Here is a 15,722-nt window from a genome sequence, read left to right on the forward strand (position 1 = left end):
CTATGGTTCTTGGTCCATTTCGTGTCATGTTCAAGTTTTTGATTGAGTTTCACTTGCATTAGAATTATCTGATGGCTTCCTGCATTTGGTATAAAATGAAGCGACAATGATGTAAAAGCAGGTCTCATGCAATTTTCTAGCATTCTTGCAGAAATATAAAACAAGAAAAACAAGAAAAAAATGAAAATAAGCAAAGGGGCAGTGTGAATAGAGGGAGGCCAACCTGCTGGTGCCCATTTCCAGCCATCACCATAAGTTAAAATCAGCCCTTATATTTTTTCATCATTTTTTTAACATTGCCCTCTGGCAGATGTTGCACCTGCCAAGATACCAATTGCTGCGATGTGATTTCCGTTTTTTGGTGTCGGATTTATAAATAAAGTTTAAAAAGTGACGCGTAGAATTTCTCTCTTTAAAACCCAATAAAGAGTCTCGCAAAACACTAGTAGGTTTTTCATTTTGTTCTCTAATAAATGCTTCTCTCCTTTTTCCTCCTTTTTCCATTATTTTATTTTGGCTGGATCCTCCTATCTTTCCTCTCTCTCAGACAGCAGCTCGGTGTCTTTCATTACTCTCAATCCTGAACTCCACTTAGCTTCTCCCTGAGCCTTTTCAATCTGGCTCCCTTTAACAGGCCTGAACCACTTGCAATGTAATGGGTTAGTTTTGGACAGGTTCCCTCGGACATCTACAACAATACCTTCTTTTCATTTCATTATTGAACCTTTTACAAGTGTGTGCTTCCACCATATCAAACCCTCGAAGAAGCCAATGCTGAGAGTTGAGTAAAGTATTTGTTTTTTGTTTGACTAATATTATGCCAATGAAATATAACTTCCGCACGGTGGCATCTTAAAGTTCAGTTTCATGTCATAAATGCTAATTATAATATGTAGAATGAAGATGATTCACATCTTACTAAATGATGGTGTAATTATGCAAGAACATGAATTATACTATATATATAATATTACCTATTGACAAAACCATGCTAGGGCAGAGGTAAAATTCTTCGAGGGTTTGATATGGTGGAAGCTGACAGGGTTGTTTCCCCTGGCTGGAGAGTCTAGAACTAGGGAGTATAGACTCAGGATAAGGAGTTAGCCATTTAGGACTGAGATGAGAAACATCTTCACTCAGAGGGTTGTGAACCTATGGAATTCTCTACACCAGAGAGCTGTGGATATTCAATTGTTGAGTACATTAAAGACTGAGATTGTTAGATCTTTGGGCACTAAGGAATCAAGGAGTATGGGGATAGGGAAGGAAAGTAGAGTTGAAGATCAGCCATGATCCTGTTGAATGGCAGAGCAGGCTTGAGTGGCCTGCTTCTATTTCAAATGTTCTTATGGAAGCAGACCAGCTCTTAACAAAATGCTCTATGTGTATTTCCCTATGTCTTTTGTCTATTTGCTTCTATTTTCCTAAATTATACTTTCTCTCATGCACTCTACCATCCAAGGAGACAGGAAGACCTCCCCACAAAGAGATCTCTGCCATGCTGCTCTTGAACTACTTGTTAGAATATGGCTGGCTCCAATTTCATTTGCTCGTTCTGTCCCTCATCTTTTGCCCATTTATGCCTCTCTCTCCCAGCTGAGATTGGGAAGCTGGTGGGTGGAGAACTGTGGGCCCTAGCTCATGTTCTGCAGCCCCATGCAGGCCATTAGTGCAGCAATTATTTGAAAATGTTAATCTTATGATCCTACAATATATTTGGCGTGTACATAGATATTAATGCTGCATATAGTAGCACAGTACAAGAACTTTATTATATTCTGGAATATGAGTAAATGTGAACAATGACCTAGTGCATTTAATTAATAGGGCGTTAGATTTCCTTTCTCAAAATAATCCTTGCAAATCAATTTGGATGTATTTTAGTACAATGAGATTTCCATCCCTGCCATTATCTTATGTCTTTTTCTGTAGAAATTGCAGTAAATGATCTGATTTTAAAGTTATATTCCCTTTCCCTAGACTCCCCCACCAGCAGAAAATGTTTTTCTCTATCTTTCCTATCAATTCCTTTCAAAATTCTAAAAACCTTAATCAAATCACCCCTTAACCTTTGATATGCCCTGGAATACAAGCCGAGTTTAGACAATCGCTTTACATTACCTAACCCTTGGAACCTGCTAACATTCTGGTGAATCTGCACTGCATCCAACATCACATCCTTTCTGAGGTGTGAGGCCCAGAACTGTACATAGTACTCCAGATGTGGTCTAACCAGGGATTTGGAGAAAAACTTCCTCCCCTTTATGTTCTATCCATCTAGTTATAAAAGCTTACAGTCTGTTTGCCATTTGCTTATTTTTTGTACCTTACTACTACAATTAATTATCTGTGTACATGGACCTCTAAATCCCTTTGGACCGCTGCTGTTCCTAGCTTGCCACCATTTAAAAAATGCTTGAATCTATTTTTTTTCTGGTCGAAATGGATTATCTCGCACTTACCTGTGTTGAAATCCATCTGTCACAGTTTTGCTCACTCACTCAACCTATAATGTCTCTGCAATTTTATGCTCCCGTTTACACTGCTTACTATGACTCCAATGGTTTCGTCATTGGCAAACCTGGATCTCATGGTTGCCCCTTTATTAAACTTGTTAGTGGACATTTAGGTTTTAAATATTTTTGCCCACAATGCTGCTGGAAGTGTGACCTGATAACAGCAGGCAAGGGCAACGGAATATCTGGGACCTTAAATGAATAATGGGGTAAACAGCGTAAGATTAAAGAATTGAGAAATAAACAGAGGAAGGAGGGTGCATTAGAGTGGGTGAATTCACCATCAAGTCAGATACAGAAAAAGTAATAAAAAGAGGGAATGAAAGATTGGTTTTAGAGAAAGAGAAAATTAAGACAGAGAGGAAAAGTAAGAAAAAGATTTTAATAATCAGACCATTCACTACCTGAGAGAATGAGACTTCACACTTATAATTGCTTACTTTTGGTGTCACAGCTTGATTGGCAATCCTTAACAACTAGCACATCATTAAAAGACACTCACGTCATTAATTACCGGACTTAACTTTCTGTGGCATGTTTAATGGACAATTAATGTGCAAATGCAGTAACCATTAAAGTCACAGGGAAGTTAAGGGGGATCTGCCGTTTACACAAAGTTAATGATGGAATGGTGGAAATTATCCAGCATCTTGTGGTAATCCACAATTCGCTGGGTATCTCTTCACCATGAGTTGCTGTCTGATTTGTCCATTAATAATGGCGTGTGCCATTCAAATACTGTTATTTTTTCAGGAAATTCTGGCCAATTAACTCTGTTTCTCTCTCCACAAATACTGCTGATTTGCTGAATATTTTCAGCATTTTCTGCTTTTATTTCAGATTTCCAGCTTCCGCAGAATTTTGATTTTGTTTCCAATAACAGTTCTGTCTAACCCACAGAATAATTAAAGCTGCCAGAGTTTGGTGGGTTGTCTGAAGTACTGTATTTAACAGCTCTGCTCGCCATGCAAAAATAGAAATGTATACATTTTTTAAACAAGACGCTTTTAGACATAAAGACCATTTCAGTTATCAAAATATGCACATCTATTTTTACACATAACAGCTGCCGAGACAGCTTCTGTACATTTAGAGTACTAATTGTTGTGGGACAAAATGACAGAATTCCCCCCAAAAGGTTTCTTAATTCCTCATTTTACTTGAGGAAACATGACTTTTCCCTCTTCCCTGCTTTCTCTTTGATATTCCTCCAGGAATGTATCACCAGAGGGAGCAAGATGGGCTTTACCTGGCTGGCCACCGGGGGGCATGTGAGAGCTTCCTGACGGAGACTCCCCTTCACACAGAGAGGTGTCTACTTTCTGCTTGGTGCAATCTCCTGCCAGCTACAGTGTTGCCCCATATCATTGCCACTAGTCACATATGGCTCATTGGGAATCCAGATGTGGCTATTTGCGTTTCTGATTAGTAAAAAAAGGCTAATAAACACCGTCATTGGGCATGTGACCTCATAACACAATGTTTGCATGCGTACTTTAACTTTTCTGTGCGTTTGTTGGTAAAATAGTGAGACAGAAAACAGTATGTGTATTTTCTGATCATTGTGATTGCTTGTTACTGGATGGTGGTAGATGTTTCCTAGTAAATATACACCTATGAAGTACATTTACCTGTCTTGTGGGCGGTGTTTTACTAAAATGAGTGCATGTGGATAAGACAGTGTCGCCATAGCAACACCTGTGGGCAGTTAGCGATTTCTATTGGACAACGCTTGGTTAGCAGCACGACTGAGATTAGGTACTCAGGGGTTTGGGGGGATTTGCTGCTCTTTAATCTCTTCGAGACTGTTGGGACTCTAAAGTAATACACCGCCATGCTGCCTAAATATTATCAAAGCGTAGCAAACCTGCTAAGAAAAAAAAAGATATTTTAAAGGTTAATGAATGTTGCAGCTGCTGAGAGTTCTCAAAGGGTTAATTGTGGAGAGAGAGTGACGTGATGTCTTGGGGAAAGTGCTGTGAGGGGTGTGTGAACTGCTTAGTGGCAGAGTGAGTCCGTGCAGGAGAGAGCCAGTGACTGGAATGGGGTTTGGATTGGAGTTCACATAAGGAGAGAGAGAGAGCTCCAACAGACAACAGCGTGGAAATCGAGCCTAGAAGCTGCAGCTGGCCAGCAGCTTGTGCTCAACTGACACATCAAACACAGACATCAGAAAGCTCGCAGCGAGAGGCATAGATCACCGTCACATTCTGCTCGAAGGAGTCTGACACTGATCAGCAGGCATTGCAAGTGTTTAAACAGCCTTGCCGTTCTAAAGGCGGGGAAGCTTGAGCAACCCCTGAGCAGACAGCGGCAGAGTTTAAAGAGCCTGGGGTCCGAGAGGCAATTCCCCCGAGCTTCAACATCTGGAAGATCCGAGAGCCACTTGAGCGACTGATTCCCCGGCGGAGCCCCTGGTCCTCATTCACGATGGATATCCTGGATAACTTTGGGGCCGAGAAACTCTTCGCAGCTTCAAGCCTTGTGGATTTGGAAGATTTGAATGAAGCTGATTTTCTCAGTAATGTGGTATGTGGCTGGGGAGCTGCCAGTTAACCAGCTCACTCTGCTGCCCGGGCGCTGCGCGCTTTTCCTCTGTCTCCATCTCTCCAAACATCGTCCCCTCATTCTACTTTTTTGTACACTTCATCTTCCATTTGCTCCAGGACATGGACACAGAAACATATTGGACAGTTTGGTATCTATTGCATGATGTAAAACATGCAAATATGGAAATATACTGTACAGACTACTATTTTATACACAGATATCTACAGGCACAGATACAGGAAATACACACACACACACAAATACACACTGTCACATGCCCAGAAATATACAGACACACAGGGAGATACATAAATACACACACAAAGATACAGGTGTGCACATAATGAAGCATACATATAAATAGAGACTCATATACAGGTGAAGATGCAGATACACACAGAACCATGCATAGACACATACACAGATATATGCACACAAGTAGAAACATAGATACAAACATATACAAAGACATTTGCAAAAAATATGCACTGACACAAACTTGCATACAAATTCACACACAGGTACACACAGACATAGGCTTCCTCACATAGGCACTCACTCGCACAGACAAAATCACTCACACTCACTAAGCTGACACAACACAAAGACACTTCCTCACACAAATCCACACACATGCACATTCACTCTCTCAGACACATTTTTCCTTCTCTGTGGTTCTCAACTAAAGTTACACCTCAACAAAGTAAAATGCCAAATGGCTACTGATAACATTTGTACAAATTTCACCAATAATCGATGTCTCTGAGCTGACAGACCATAGTGGATTTAACATTTCTGTCTGGTATGAAGAGAAACCAGCTGTACATACCCTACTGCCGGATATTTAACTCAGCTGGGTTACTGTGCTTTATTATATCTAGAACACAACTCTGAAAACAGGGAAATAAAAGCAAAATACTGCGGATGCTGGAAATCTGAAATAAAAACAAGAAATGCTGGAACCACTCAGCAGGTCTGGCAGCATCTGTGGAAAGAAAAGCAGAGTTAACATTTTGGGTTAGTAACCCTTCTTCGGAAGAAGGGTCACTGACCCGAAACATTAACTCTGCTTTTCTTTCCACAGATGCTGCCAGACCTGCTGAGTGGTTCCAGCATTTCTTGTTTTTATTTCTGAAAACAGGGCTTGTTTTGTGGATAGTTGTAATAATTGTAGAGCTGGCATTCCAAATACAACAGGCATCTTATAGTTGAATATTGTATATTGTCCTATGAATTTTAGAAGTAAACATCTACATTTGGAATATGCATGGAAGGGGTTAATGAAGAAATGTTTAACTAAAGACAACTGTGTGAAATTTCTGGTGGTGGCTACAGTCTAGCCCTAGTGGAGTAAATGGGGATGATCCAGTCCTATTCGAACGAGGAAGGGACAATACAGGCCTGTTAGAGTGTGTAGGGACAGTTCAGTTCCATTAGTGAGTGGGGATATTTCTGTTCCGCTGAATTGAGTGAGGGACAGTTAGAGTAAGTGGACAGTGCAGCCCCATTAGAGTGACTGGGAACAGTTAATTTGCTCTGGGACAGTTTGGTGTGCATTGCACGATATAAAACACATGCAAATATGGAACTGTACTGTATAGACTCTACTCTTTTTATAGCATAGGTATAAATTGGGGACCAAGAGCTTTACTCTCTATATTGTAATATAGTATATGGAGAAAAAGACATATATGAAAAACCCATACACATTCAAAACTGTATTATATGATATTTAGTACTGAATTAATGAATAACCATAGTTTGCTTATATATACTACATTACCTGGCTTATAGTTTGCATCTCTAATTACATTCATACAGTTCCTGTGAAAAGTGTATCTATTGCAGTGTGGCACTCTCTTAGTCTTATCAGTGCTCATGATTAACCTATAGAACTCACAAAGATATTGGTAATAGGTACAGTGTATCTTATATACATGATAGATGTCTATCAAACATCAGAACTGATAGTTCTACAGCCCCTATAGCCTCACACCTCCTCTTCTCCCATTACACCAATCACAGAGGGACCTAGTTTGTTCTTAGAGTGTTCCTGTTTTGTCCTATTTTCTTTCAGCTTTGTTCCTGGTTTGTGTTTTGTGTGCTCGCATTTTCTTCCCATCATGTTCCGTTTATTCCCCTAGTTTGTTCTCAGGGTATTTCTAGCTCTTCTTTTGCCCTTCATTTTTCCTAGTTTCCTTTCAGCGTATTCCAGTTTTGTTCCAGGTTTATTCTTGGTGTGTTTCTATTTTGGTCATGTTTTGATCTTGGTTTGTTGCAGGTTCCTGTTTTGTGTGTCCCAGATTGTTGAGCTTGGTAGCACTCTCCGCTCTGAGTGAGAAGGTTGTGAGTTCAAGTTCCGCTTCAGAGATTTGAGCCCATATCTAGGCTGCCAATTCAGTTTAGTACTGAAGGAGTGCTGCACAGTTGAAGGGCTGGATTTAGGATGCGGTATTAAACCAAGGTCTGCCTGTCACTTCGGATGGCTGTAAATGATCCTATGGCACTATTCAAAAGACAGCAGGTAAATTCTGCCTGTGCCCAGGCCAGTATTTCTCCCTGAATCAACACCTCCAAAAACAGATTACCTGCTCATTTACCTCATTGATGTTTGCGGGATCTGGCACTGCACAAATTGGCAGCCATGTTTGCTGACATTGTAAAAGTGACTACACAGCAAAAATAATTCATCAGCTGTGAAGGACTTTGGGATGTCCAAAAGGTGTTGTATAAATGCTTTCTTTGTTTGTCATGTGCTTCTGTTGTGTTCCCACTTGGTTCATGGTGTGCACTTGTCGTATTTCCCAGTTTGTTCTTTGTATGTTCCTATTTTGTTTCTCAGTTTATTTATAACTTGTTCCTGGGTTGGCTTGTGTCCCTGCTGTCAACCTCTGTGTCATTCCTGGTCATGTGCCTGTTTTTATTCTCCTTTTTTCCCCTCTTTTGTTCCAGGTGTCGTCTCCTCTTTTGTTCCTGGTCTTTTTCTGCTGGTTGTCAGGTGGTGTTCTAGTTGTGTTCCTGTTGTTGTCTGTGGTTTGTTGCTGGTGTTGTTCCAAGTTTCTTCCTGCTGTCATTCCTGCTGTTGCTCCCAGTTTATTCCTGGTGTTGTTCCCAGTGATGTTTCTGGTTTCTTCCTGGTGTTTTTCCCAGTGGTGTTCCCAGTGTATTCCTGGTTTCTTCCTGGCATGCTTCCTGGCATCGTGCCTGGTGTGTTCCCACTGTTCCTAGTTTCTTCGTGGTATTGCTCCTGGTGTCTTCCTGGTGTGGTTCCTGCTCATGTTTCTGCTGTCATCTCTGGTTTGTTCCAGGTTTGTTGGTGTCATTTGTAATGTTGCTCCTGGTTTCTTCCTGGTGGTGTTCAAGGTTTCTTCCTGGTGTGTTCCTGGGGTTGTTCCCCATGTATTCCTGGTGGTGTTCCTGGTTTCTTTGTGGCATTGTTCCTGGTGTGATTCCCTGGTGTGGTTCCCTGGTTTGGTCCTGCTTTGTCCCTTTCTTGTTCCGAAGATTCATTCTTGGTGTCGTTCTTGTGTAGTCCCTGCTGTTCTTTGTGGTTTGTTGCTGTTAATTTCTTGGTGCCCCTGCTGTTGTCCCTGGTTTGTTCCCGGTCTGTTCCTGGTCTTTTCCTGCTGAGTTCCAGGTTTGTTCCCGGTGTTGCTCCTGGTCTTGTTGGTTTCTTCCTGGCATTGTTCCAGGTTTCTTGCTGGTGTGGTTCCTGGTGTCATTCCTGCTTTGTTGCTGCTGTGTGTCATGGTTTGTTCATAGACAAATATTGTTCCTGAAACCTGCCACAAACTTGAGTCTGATCAACTCATTAAAATACTCATTGTCATGAGTTTCTTTGTGCTACCTTAAGCAACACAATGAAGTACGTGGATTCCAGTTTCTTGAAGATCTCTAGAAGGTTTGTACACAGCTAAACTTGTACGTACAACACAGAGCAAACTATGTGCAGAACCTTTGTCCAGGGTGTTACAGTGCAGAGTGACTATGGCGTGCAGTCATATGAATATATCCTGGCCTTAGCTCTTTTCATACTGAGTTCTTAAAGGGAAATCACTCTTAAATTGAGCATATAACATCCCCTTTCTTTCCAAAGGAAAGTCTCGTATGCTACAAGTAAAACACACACAAAATTGGACGATATCAAAATCAGTTATACAGGGATAGAGATTATAAAATTTACACATATAAAGATAAGGATTGTGAAATTTACAAATGCGTAAGCTTAAGAGTCCATATATAGTTTCGATGGTTTGACAACTCGTCCAAATCTTGTTCTGGTATAAGTTTCTGGGGATGTGGATTTCACCGTTGGCTGTTTTTGGTTTGCAGACAAGTTGTCAATGTGTTGGTTGTTGTCCTGTCGTTCCATCACACCCTCATAGTCGGAGTGTGTTCTTTCGAGTCTGCTCTGTGCAATTGGAGTCCTGCACACTTTTCTTAATTGCCTTCAGTTCCTTCTCAACACCACTCCACTAGATGTTGTAACCTCGTAAGACCAAGGCTCACTGCACACTTTGGATACCTCTGCAGGTAACCATGTTCTCATTGTGGGGTTTATGATCCTGACCTTTTGTCCTATGTGTAGTTGAGGTAGTTTTTAGTTTTAGTTTTTAGAGATACAGCACTGAAACAGGCCCTTCTGCCCACCGAGTCTGTGCCGACCATCAACCACCCATTTATACTAATCCTACACTAATCCCATATTTCTACCACATCCCCACCTGTTCCTATATTTCCCTACCACCTACCTATACTAGGGACAATTTATAATGGCCAATTTACCTATCAACCCGCAAGTTTTTGGCATGTGGGAGGAAACTGGAGCACCCGGAGGAAACCCACGCAAACACAAGGAGAACTTGCAAACTCCACACAGGCAGTACCCAGAATTGAACCCGGGTCGCTGGAGCTGTGAGGCTGCAGTGCTAACCACTGCGCCACTGTGCCGCCCTGCCCCTGCATGTCGGTCATGTGCCATCTCCATTCTCCCTTGTTTTTTGAGCAGTATCTCCTGCATCACAGAAAATTTGGACAGATGATGGCTTGGTAGAATTGTTCTCACTTGTCTGCCAAACATGATCCCTGCTGGTGATGGTAAGCCCATATCCATCGGTGGAGGAGGGCAACACGAAAATCTTGTTTCGTTGTTCTACACTTCAGGATAAGCGATTTAACTGTGTGAACGATTCGTCTGGCAAGACCATTAGATCTAGGGTAATATGGTGAGGATGTTATATGGTTTACGCCCTATTTGGCGCACATATCCCTGAAAGGTCTGCCTGTTTACTGTGGCCCATTGTCAGAAATAATTTCTTCAGGGGCACTGAATAGACTGAATATGGCACTCGATGTGACGGCCGTGTTTGAAGTGTCTTTTACCTGTCTGACAATTGGAAACACGGAGAAATAATTGGTGACTAAGATAAAATCATCTCCATTCACAGTAAATAGATCAGTAGTGATTTTGGACCAAGGGACTGATGGTATCTCGTAAGGGTATAGAGGTTCTTTATGTTGTTGTGCCTGGTGGTTCTGACATGCCTCGCACATCCTCACTAACTTTTCGATGTCACCGTTGATCCCTGGCCAATAAACAGTGTCTTGTGCAGGTCATCCTGTTGGCTCTATGTCCATATGACCTTGGTGAAGTTGTGACAAGATGTCCTGTCGGAGAACTTTGGGCACAATCACTTGTTTTTCCTTGAATTGATCATCTCCAGTGGGTTGTGGTTTCAAGCTCTATGTTTGAGTAATTGGATTGTGCTGAGGATAAACTTTTGGATCCGAATGCAATTGGTTTGACATCCTGCAGGAAGCACGCTCCGAGCCCTTTCTGTGAGGCGTTGACTTCCAGGATTGTCTTCTTCCTTGGATCATAGTACTGCAGGGTACAGGTTTCTGCTAACAATGCTTGTTTGAGAGACTTAAACATATGCTGATGGTCCTCCTGCCATAAGGTATGTCTTCCTTTAAGAGCTCTTTCAATGATGATGCTCTGTCAAAAAAATTTGGAATGTATGGTGCCAAAAGTTGAAAAATCCAAGACATCTCTGTAGATCTTCCTTGTCTTGTGGGGTAGGCATAAGCCTTACATCTTCAACTTTGCCTGGATCAGGATGGATTCCGTGACCTGAATAGATGGAGCCAAAGAAATTGATCTGACCTGCGTTCACCTGGCACTTCTTGCTGTTAAAAATGAGCCCGTCATGGGACAAACCATACTTACCACACAGCTTGCTTGCTTTTGGTGACCTGGTTACCATGCCGATACTGTCAGCTGTACCTAGTGCTTGCAGATGCTGTTGTCCAGCTGCAATGGCTTCATATTTCCTGCCATTTTCTAGCAACACATCAATGTGTGACCTTCCTTTTTACCCAAGAGGTCTTTTTGAAACGCTTCAATAGGTGTTAAGACAATCACCAGCTCCAGTATTCACTCTGACAGCTCAGTTTCTGAAAAATCACATTCATTGCCCTTACTATAACATCTACTGACAAATTGATCTGTTGATTCCTGTGGCTGTTGCTTGTAGGACATCAATTCCAGGTGATGACTTCTAAAATTCACTCTTACCCAAAGCTGATCTTCTCGCACTTTCCATATCTTTGTGGGATCTTTCTGGTCCCCTTCAGATAAGCCAGAGGTATTGACTCTGTATAACACCTCATTTCCAACTGCTATCTGTATTTTCACAGCCTGCTTCTCTGGTTCTGCAACCGCTTGGTCTATGAAGCATAACTACATTCTTTATTTAAGAAGTTTGAACTTGGGTAGGATATCAATGGGCTTCCAGTTCATGCTGGGAAATTTGATATCCATCCTTCTGTTGTTCTTTTGCTTTCTGCTCTATATTTAACTTTGTTCAAGCACTGTATTTAGTATGACTTTTCTATTTGTGGCTTAAAACTTGTTTTATTAAATCTGCTCTGTTTTCCCCTTTAAGAAATTCTTTCCTTCAGTATAGCTGCTTTGACAGAGTGTAACAGGTGCTTGACCATGTTCTCTGTTTCGCTTGCATGTTTACACAGCCATTCGAAAGGCAGTTCACGGGTTTTCCCCTGTGCTTCTTTATTTTGCTAGAGTTTATTTATCTTCTTCATGCTTGACTGTTTTAATGGAGACTCGGTGGGTTCTTGTGCTTTTTTCCACCATCAGACTTTGTGTTTGTTTCAGTCCGCACGCTTTTCAGAGTTTTCCCTTTTTTTCTCTCACTCACATGGAGCTGTTAGAAAATGATTTTCTTTATACTCTTCAATGGCTTTTTTGTACCAGATTCCTTGATTGTCAGCACAATGACTCACCCAATCACTTGATTTTCAGCCATACTTCTGTTCTATGGAGCTGTTTTCAGCCTTCTTAGGTATGTAGCTTTCTTTCACTCATTTCAGGTACTTGTTTTAAAGTTTCTTCACTTGTTGCTTCAAATTTTCTCTTCTGTTTTCTGTATTGCTTTTAAATTTTGTTTGCTGTTTTACCTGTGGTCTTCAGGCTTATATCTTGTCTTTTCACCACCGCTGCCACCATATAATGAGTTTCTTTGTGTTATCTTAAGCAACACAATGAGGCACATGGATTCCAGTTCCTTGAAGATTTCTAGAAGGTTTATACACAGCTAAACTAGTACATACAACACAGAGCAAACTATGTGCAGGACCTTTATCCAGGGTGTTACAGTGTAGAGTGACTATGGCTTCCAGTGACAAGACTACATCCTGGTACTTAGCTCATTAGCATACTGAGTTCTTAATGGGACATCACTCTTAAAGTGATCTTACAACACTCATGTACCTGCTTTTTAGTAAGTTCTAGAAATCTGTGCATTTTTGTACTCATGTGTGAGCATTTGTTTACCTGTTTGCTTTAGTGTATGTCTGACCATGCCTGTACATTTGTACGTATATCCTTTGACCATCTATGGGCTTTGCCAATCTGTGTAGGTCTTTCTTTGTCTATATATCTATGTGTTTGTATGTATGAGTGTCACCATGTGTATATATACCCTTGCTAGTGTTTGTTTCTCTCTCTCTGTCAACAACAATTTAAGTTTATATTGTGCCTTTAAGATTTAAAAAAAATCCCAAGGAGCTTCACAGAGGTACAAGGAATAAAGTAGATAGAGAGAGTCATAGAGAGATACAGTACTGAAATAGGCCCTACATTAATCCCATATTTCCTACCACATCCCCACCTTCCCTCAATTCTCCTACCACCTACCTAAACTAGGGGCAATTTACAATGGCCAATTTACCTATCAACCTGCAATTCTTTGGCTGTGGGAGGAAACTGGAGCACCTGGCGGAAACCCACGCGGTCACAGGGAGAACTTGCAAACTCCACACAGGCAGTACGCAGAACTGAACCTGGGTCACTAGAGCTGTGAAGCTGCTGTGCTAACCACTGTGCCATTGTGCCACTCCAGATAACAAGGCAAAGAAGGAAATATTAGGAACGTGTATCCAAAGGCTTGGTCACAAGTTGGTTTTTGAGGAGGATCTGGGAGGAGAGAGAGGTGGAGAAATGGAAGGATTTAGGTGGCTGAAGGGAAGGAGCAAGGTGGGAGTGGGGGTAAATGTACAAAGGGCTGGAGTGAGAGGAATGGAAAATTCAAGGACAGTATTTATGAATTTTTATGTTTGTCTATGTGTTTTGTGCATATAGCTGTAATTGTATCTGTCTCTGCTTGTGTGCATGTGAAACTATGATTAACACAATGGACAAAATAGCTGAACTCAAGAGGTGAGCTGAGAGTGACTGCTCTTGACATCAAGGCAGCATTTGACCGAGTATGGCATCAAGGAGCCCTAGCAAAACTGAGGTCAATGGGAATCAGGGGGCAAATGCTCCACTTGTTGGAGTCATACCTCGCGCAAAAGAAGATGGTGTGGTTGTTGGAGGTCAATCATCACTGCAGGAGTTCCTCAGAGTAGTGTCCTAGGCCCAACTATCTTCAGCTGCTTCATCAACGACCTTCCTTCAATCATAAGGTCACGAATGGGGATGTTCGCTGATGATTGCACAATGTTCAGCACCATTCGTGACTCCTCAGATACTGAAGCAGTCCCTGTAGAAATGCAGCAAGACCTGAACAATATTCAGGCTTGGGCTGATAAGTGGCAAGTCACGTTCAGGCCACACAAATGCCAGGCAATGACCATCTCCAACAAAAGTGAATCTAACCATCGTCCATTGACATTAAATGGCATTACCATCGCTGAGTCCCCCACTATCAACATCCTAGGGGCTACCATTGACCAGAAATTGAACTGGAGTAGCCATATAAATATCGTGGCTACAACAGCAGGTCAGAGGCTAGGAATCCTGCGGCGAATAACTCACCTCCTGACTCCCCAAAGCCTGTCCACCATCTACAAGTCAGGAGTGTGATGGAATACTCTCCACTTGCCTGGATGGGTGCAGCTCCAACAACACTCAAGAAGCTCGACACCATCCAGAACAAAGCAGCCCGCTTGATTGGCACCCCATCCACAAACATTCACTCCCTCCACCACTGACGCACAGTGGCAGCAGTGTATACAAGATGCACTGCAGCAACTCACCAAGGCTCCTTAGACAGGACCTTCCAAACCTCTACCAACGAGAAGGACAAGGGCAGCAAATGCATGGGAACACCACCAACTGCAAGTTCCCCTCCAAGCCACACACCATCCTGACTTGGAACTATATCCCGGTTCCTTCACTGTCGCTGGGTCAAAATCCTGGAACTCCCTTCCTAACAGCACTGTGGGTATACCTACCCCACATGGACTGCAGCGGTTCAAGAAGGCAGCTCACCACCACCTTCTCAAGGGCAATTAGGGATGGGCAATAAATGCTGGCCTGGCCAGCGACGCCCACATCCCATGAAGGAATAAAAAAATTTTTAAAATCTCATTCGGCCCATAAAATATAACTTTCAAGGAACATATCTGGTGGAGCTTCTAGTTAACACTTAGATGTACACACTATGAAGTGGGATAGTGAGGTAAAACTTCTGGATACTCGCACAGTGAAAGATCCCCTTTGTGCTCCGTGAATAATTTCATGATCGTTGGGGGTGGTGACTCTGAACACTGCTTCATTTAAGGATACAGTAATCCCTTCTGTTGGTCTACATGGGATTTATTTAAACTTTAAACTTTACCAAAGCTTTCCTGCCAAAGTACTTTTCAGTATGCGCCCATTCCACTACACTACCCAGCCCATGTCAGTCTACTGCTGTGTCAAGCTTTGCACTACCCAATCGAACTTCCCAATCCATGCCATGCTGCTGCTATGACCAACCTTAGATCACGCTGTCCATGCCAGACCATTGCAAAACCAATGTTACACAACCCATCCCATTCTAATTCCTGCTATCTCAAGCTTCTGTACTACCCAGTCTGCTGCCACATTAAGGCTTACATTATTTAGTCCATGCTCAAACTTTGCAATACCCTGTCCATACCAAGCCACTGTTGTGCCAGGACTTTACACTACCAGTCCGTGATAGGTTGCTGCCATGCCAAGCTTCAATGTTACCCAGTAGATGGTAGGTTTTACACTACTCATCCACAAACTTGCTGCCATGCCAGGCTGGGAACACCTCTATGCATCTATACTGCCCATTCGACTGCCCAGACTGCTGTAGTATTCTTACAAGAGAGGTTGCACGA

At 42.2% G+C, this 15,722-nt stretch overlaps 1 protein-coding gene across 1 annotated transcript in view; it reads left to right on the forward strand.

Annotated features, from left to right (window-relative positions):
* The first annotated feature begins 4,290 nt into the window (after positions 1-4,290).
* The window catches only part of creb3l1 (cAMP responsive element binding protein 3-like 1), a 368,847-nt gene continuing 357,415 nt past the window's right edge, over positions 4,291-15,722 (forward strand). The window contains exon 1 of the mRNA XM_068045959.1: positions 4,291-5,045. Within this exon, the coding sequence (XP_067902060.1) occupies positions 4,947-5,045 (99 nt within the window). The 5' untranslated portion in view covers positions 4,291-4,946. The remainder of the gene's footprint in view (positions 5,046-15,722) is intronic.

Source organism: Heterodontus francisci, chromosome 14 (assembly GCF_036365525.1).
Source record: "Heterodontus francisci isolate sHetFra1 chromosome 14, sHetFra1.hap1, whole genome shotgun sequence".
Taxonomy (NCBI): domain Eukaryota; kingdom Metazoa; phylum Chordata; class Chondrichthyes; order Heterodontiformes; family Heterodontidae; genus Heterodontus; species Heterodontus francisci.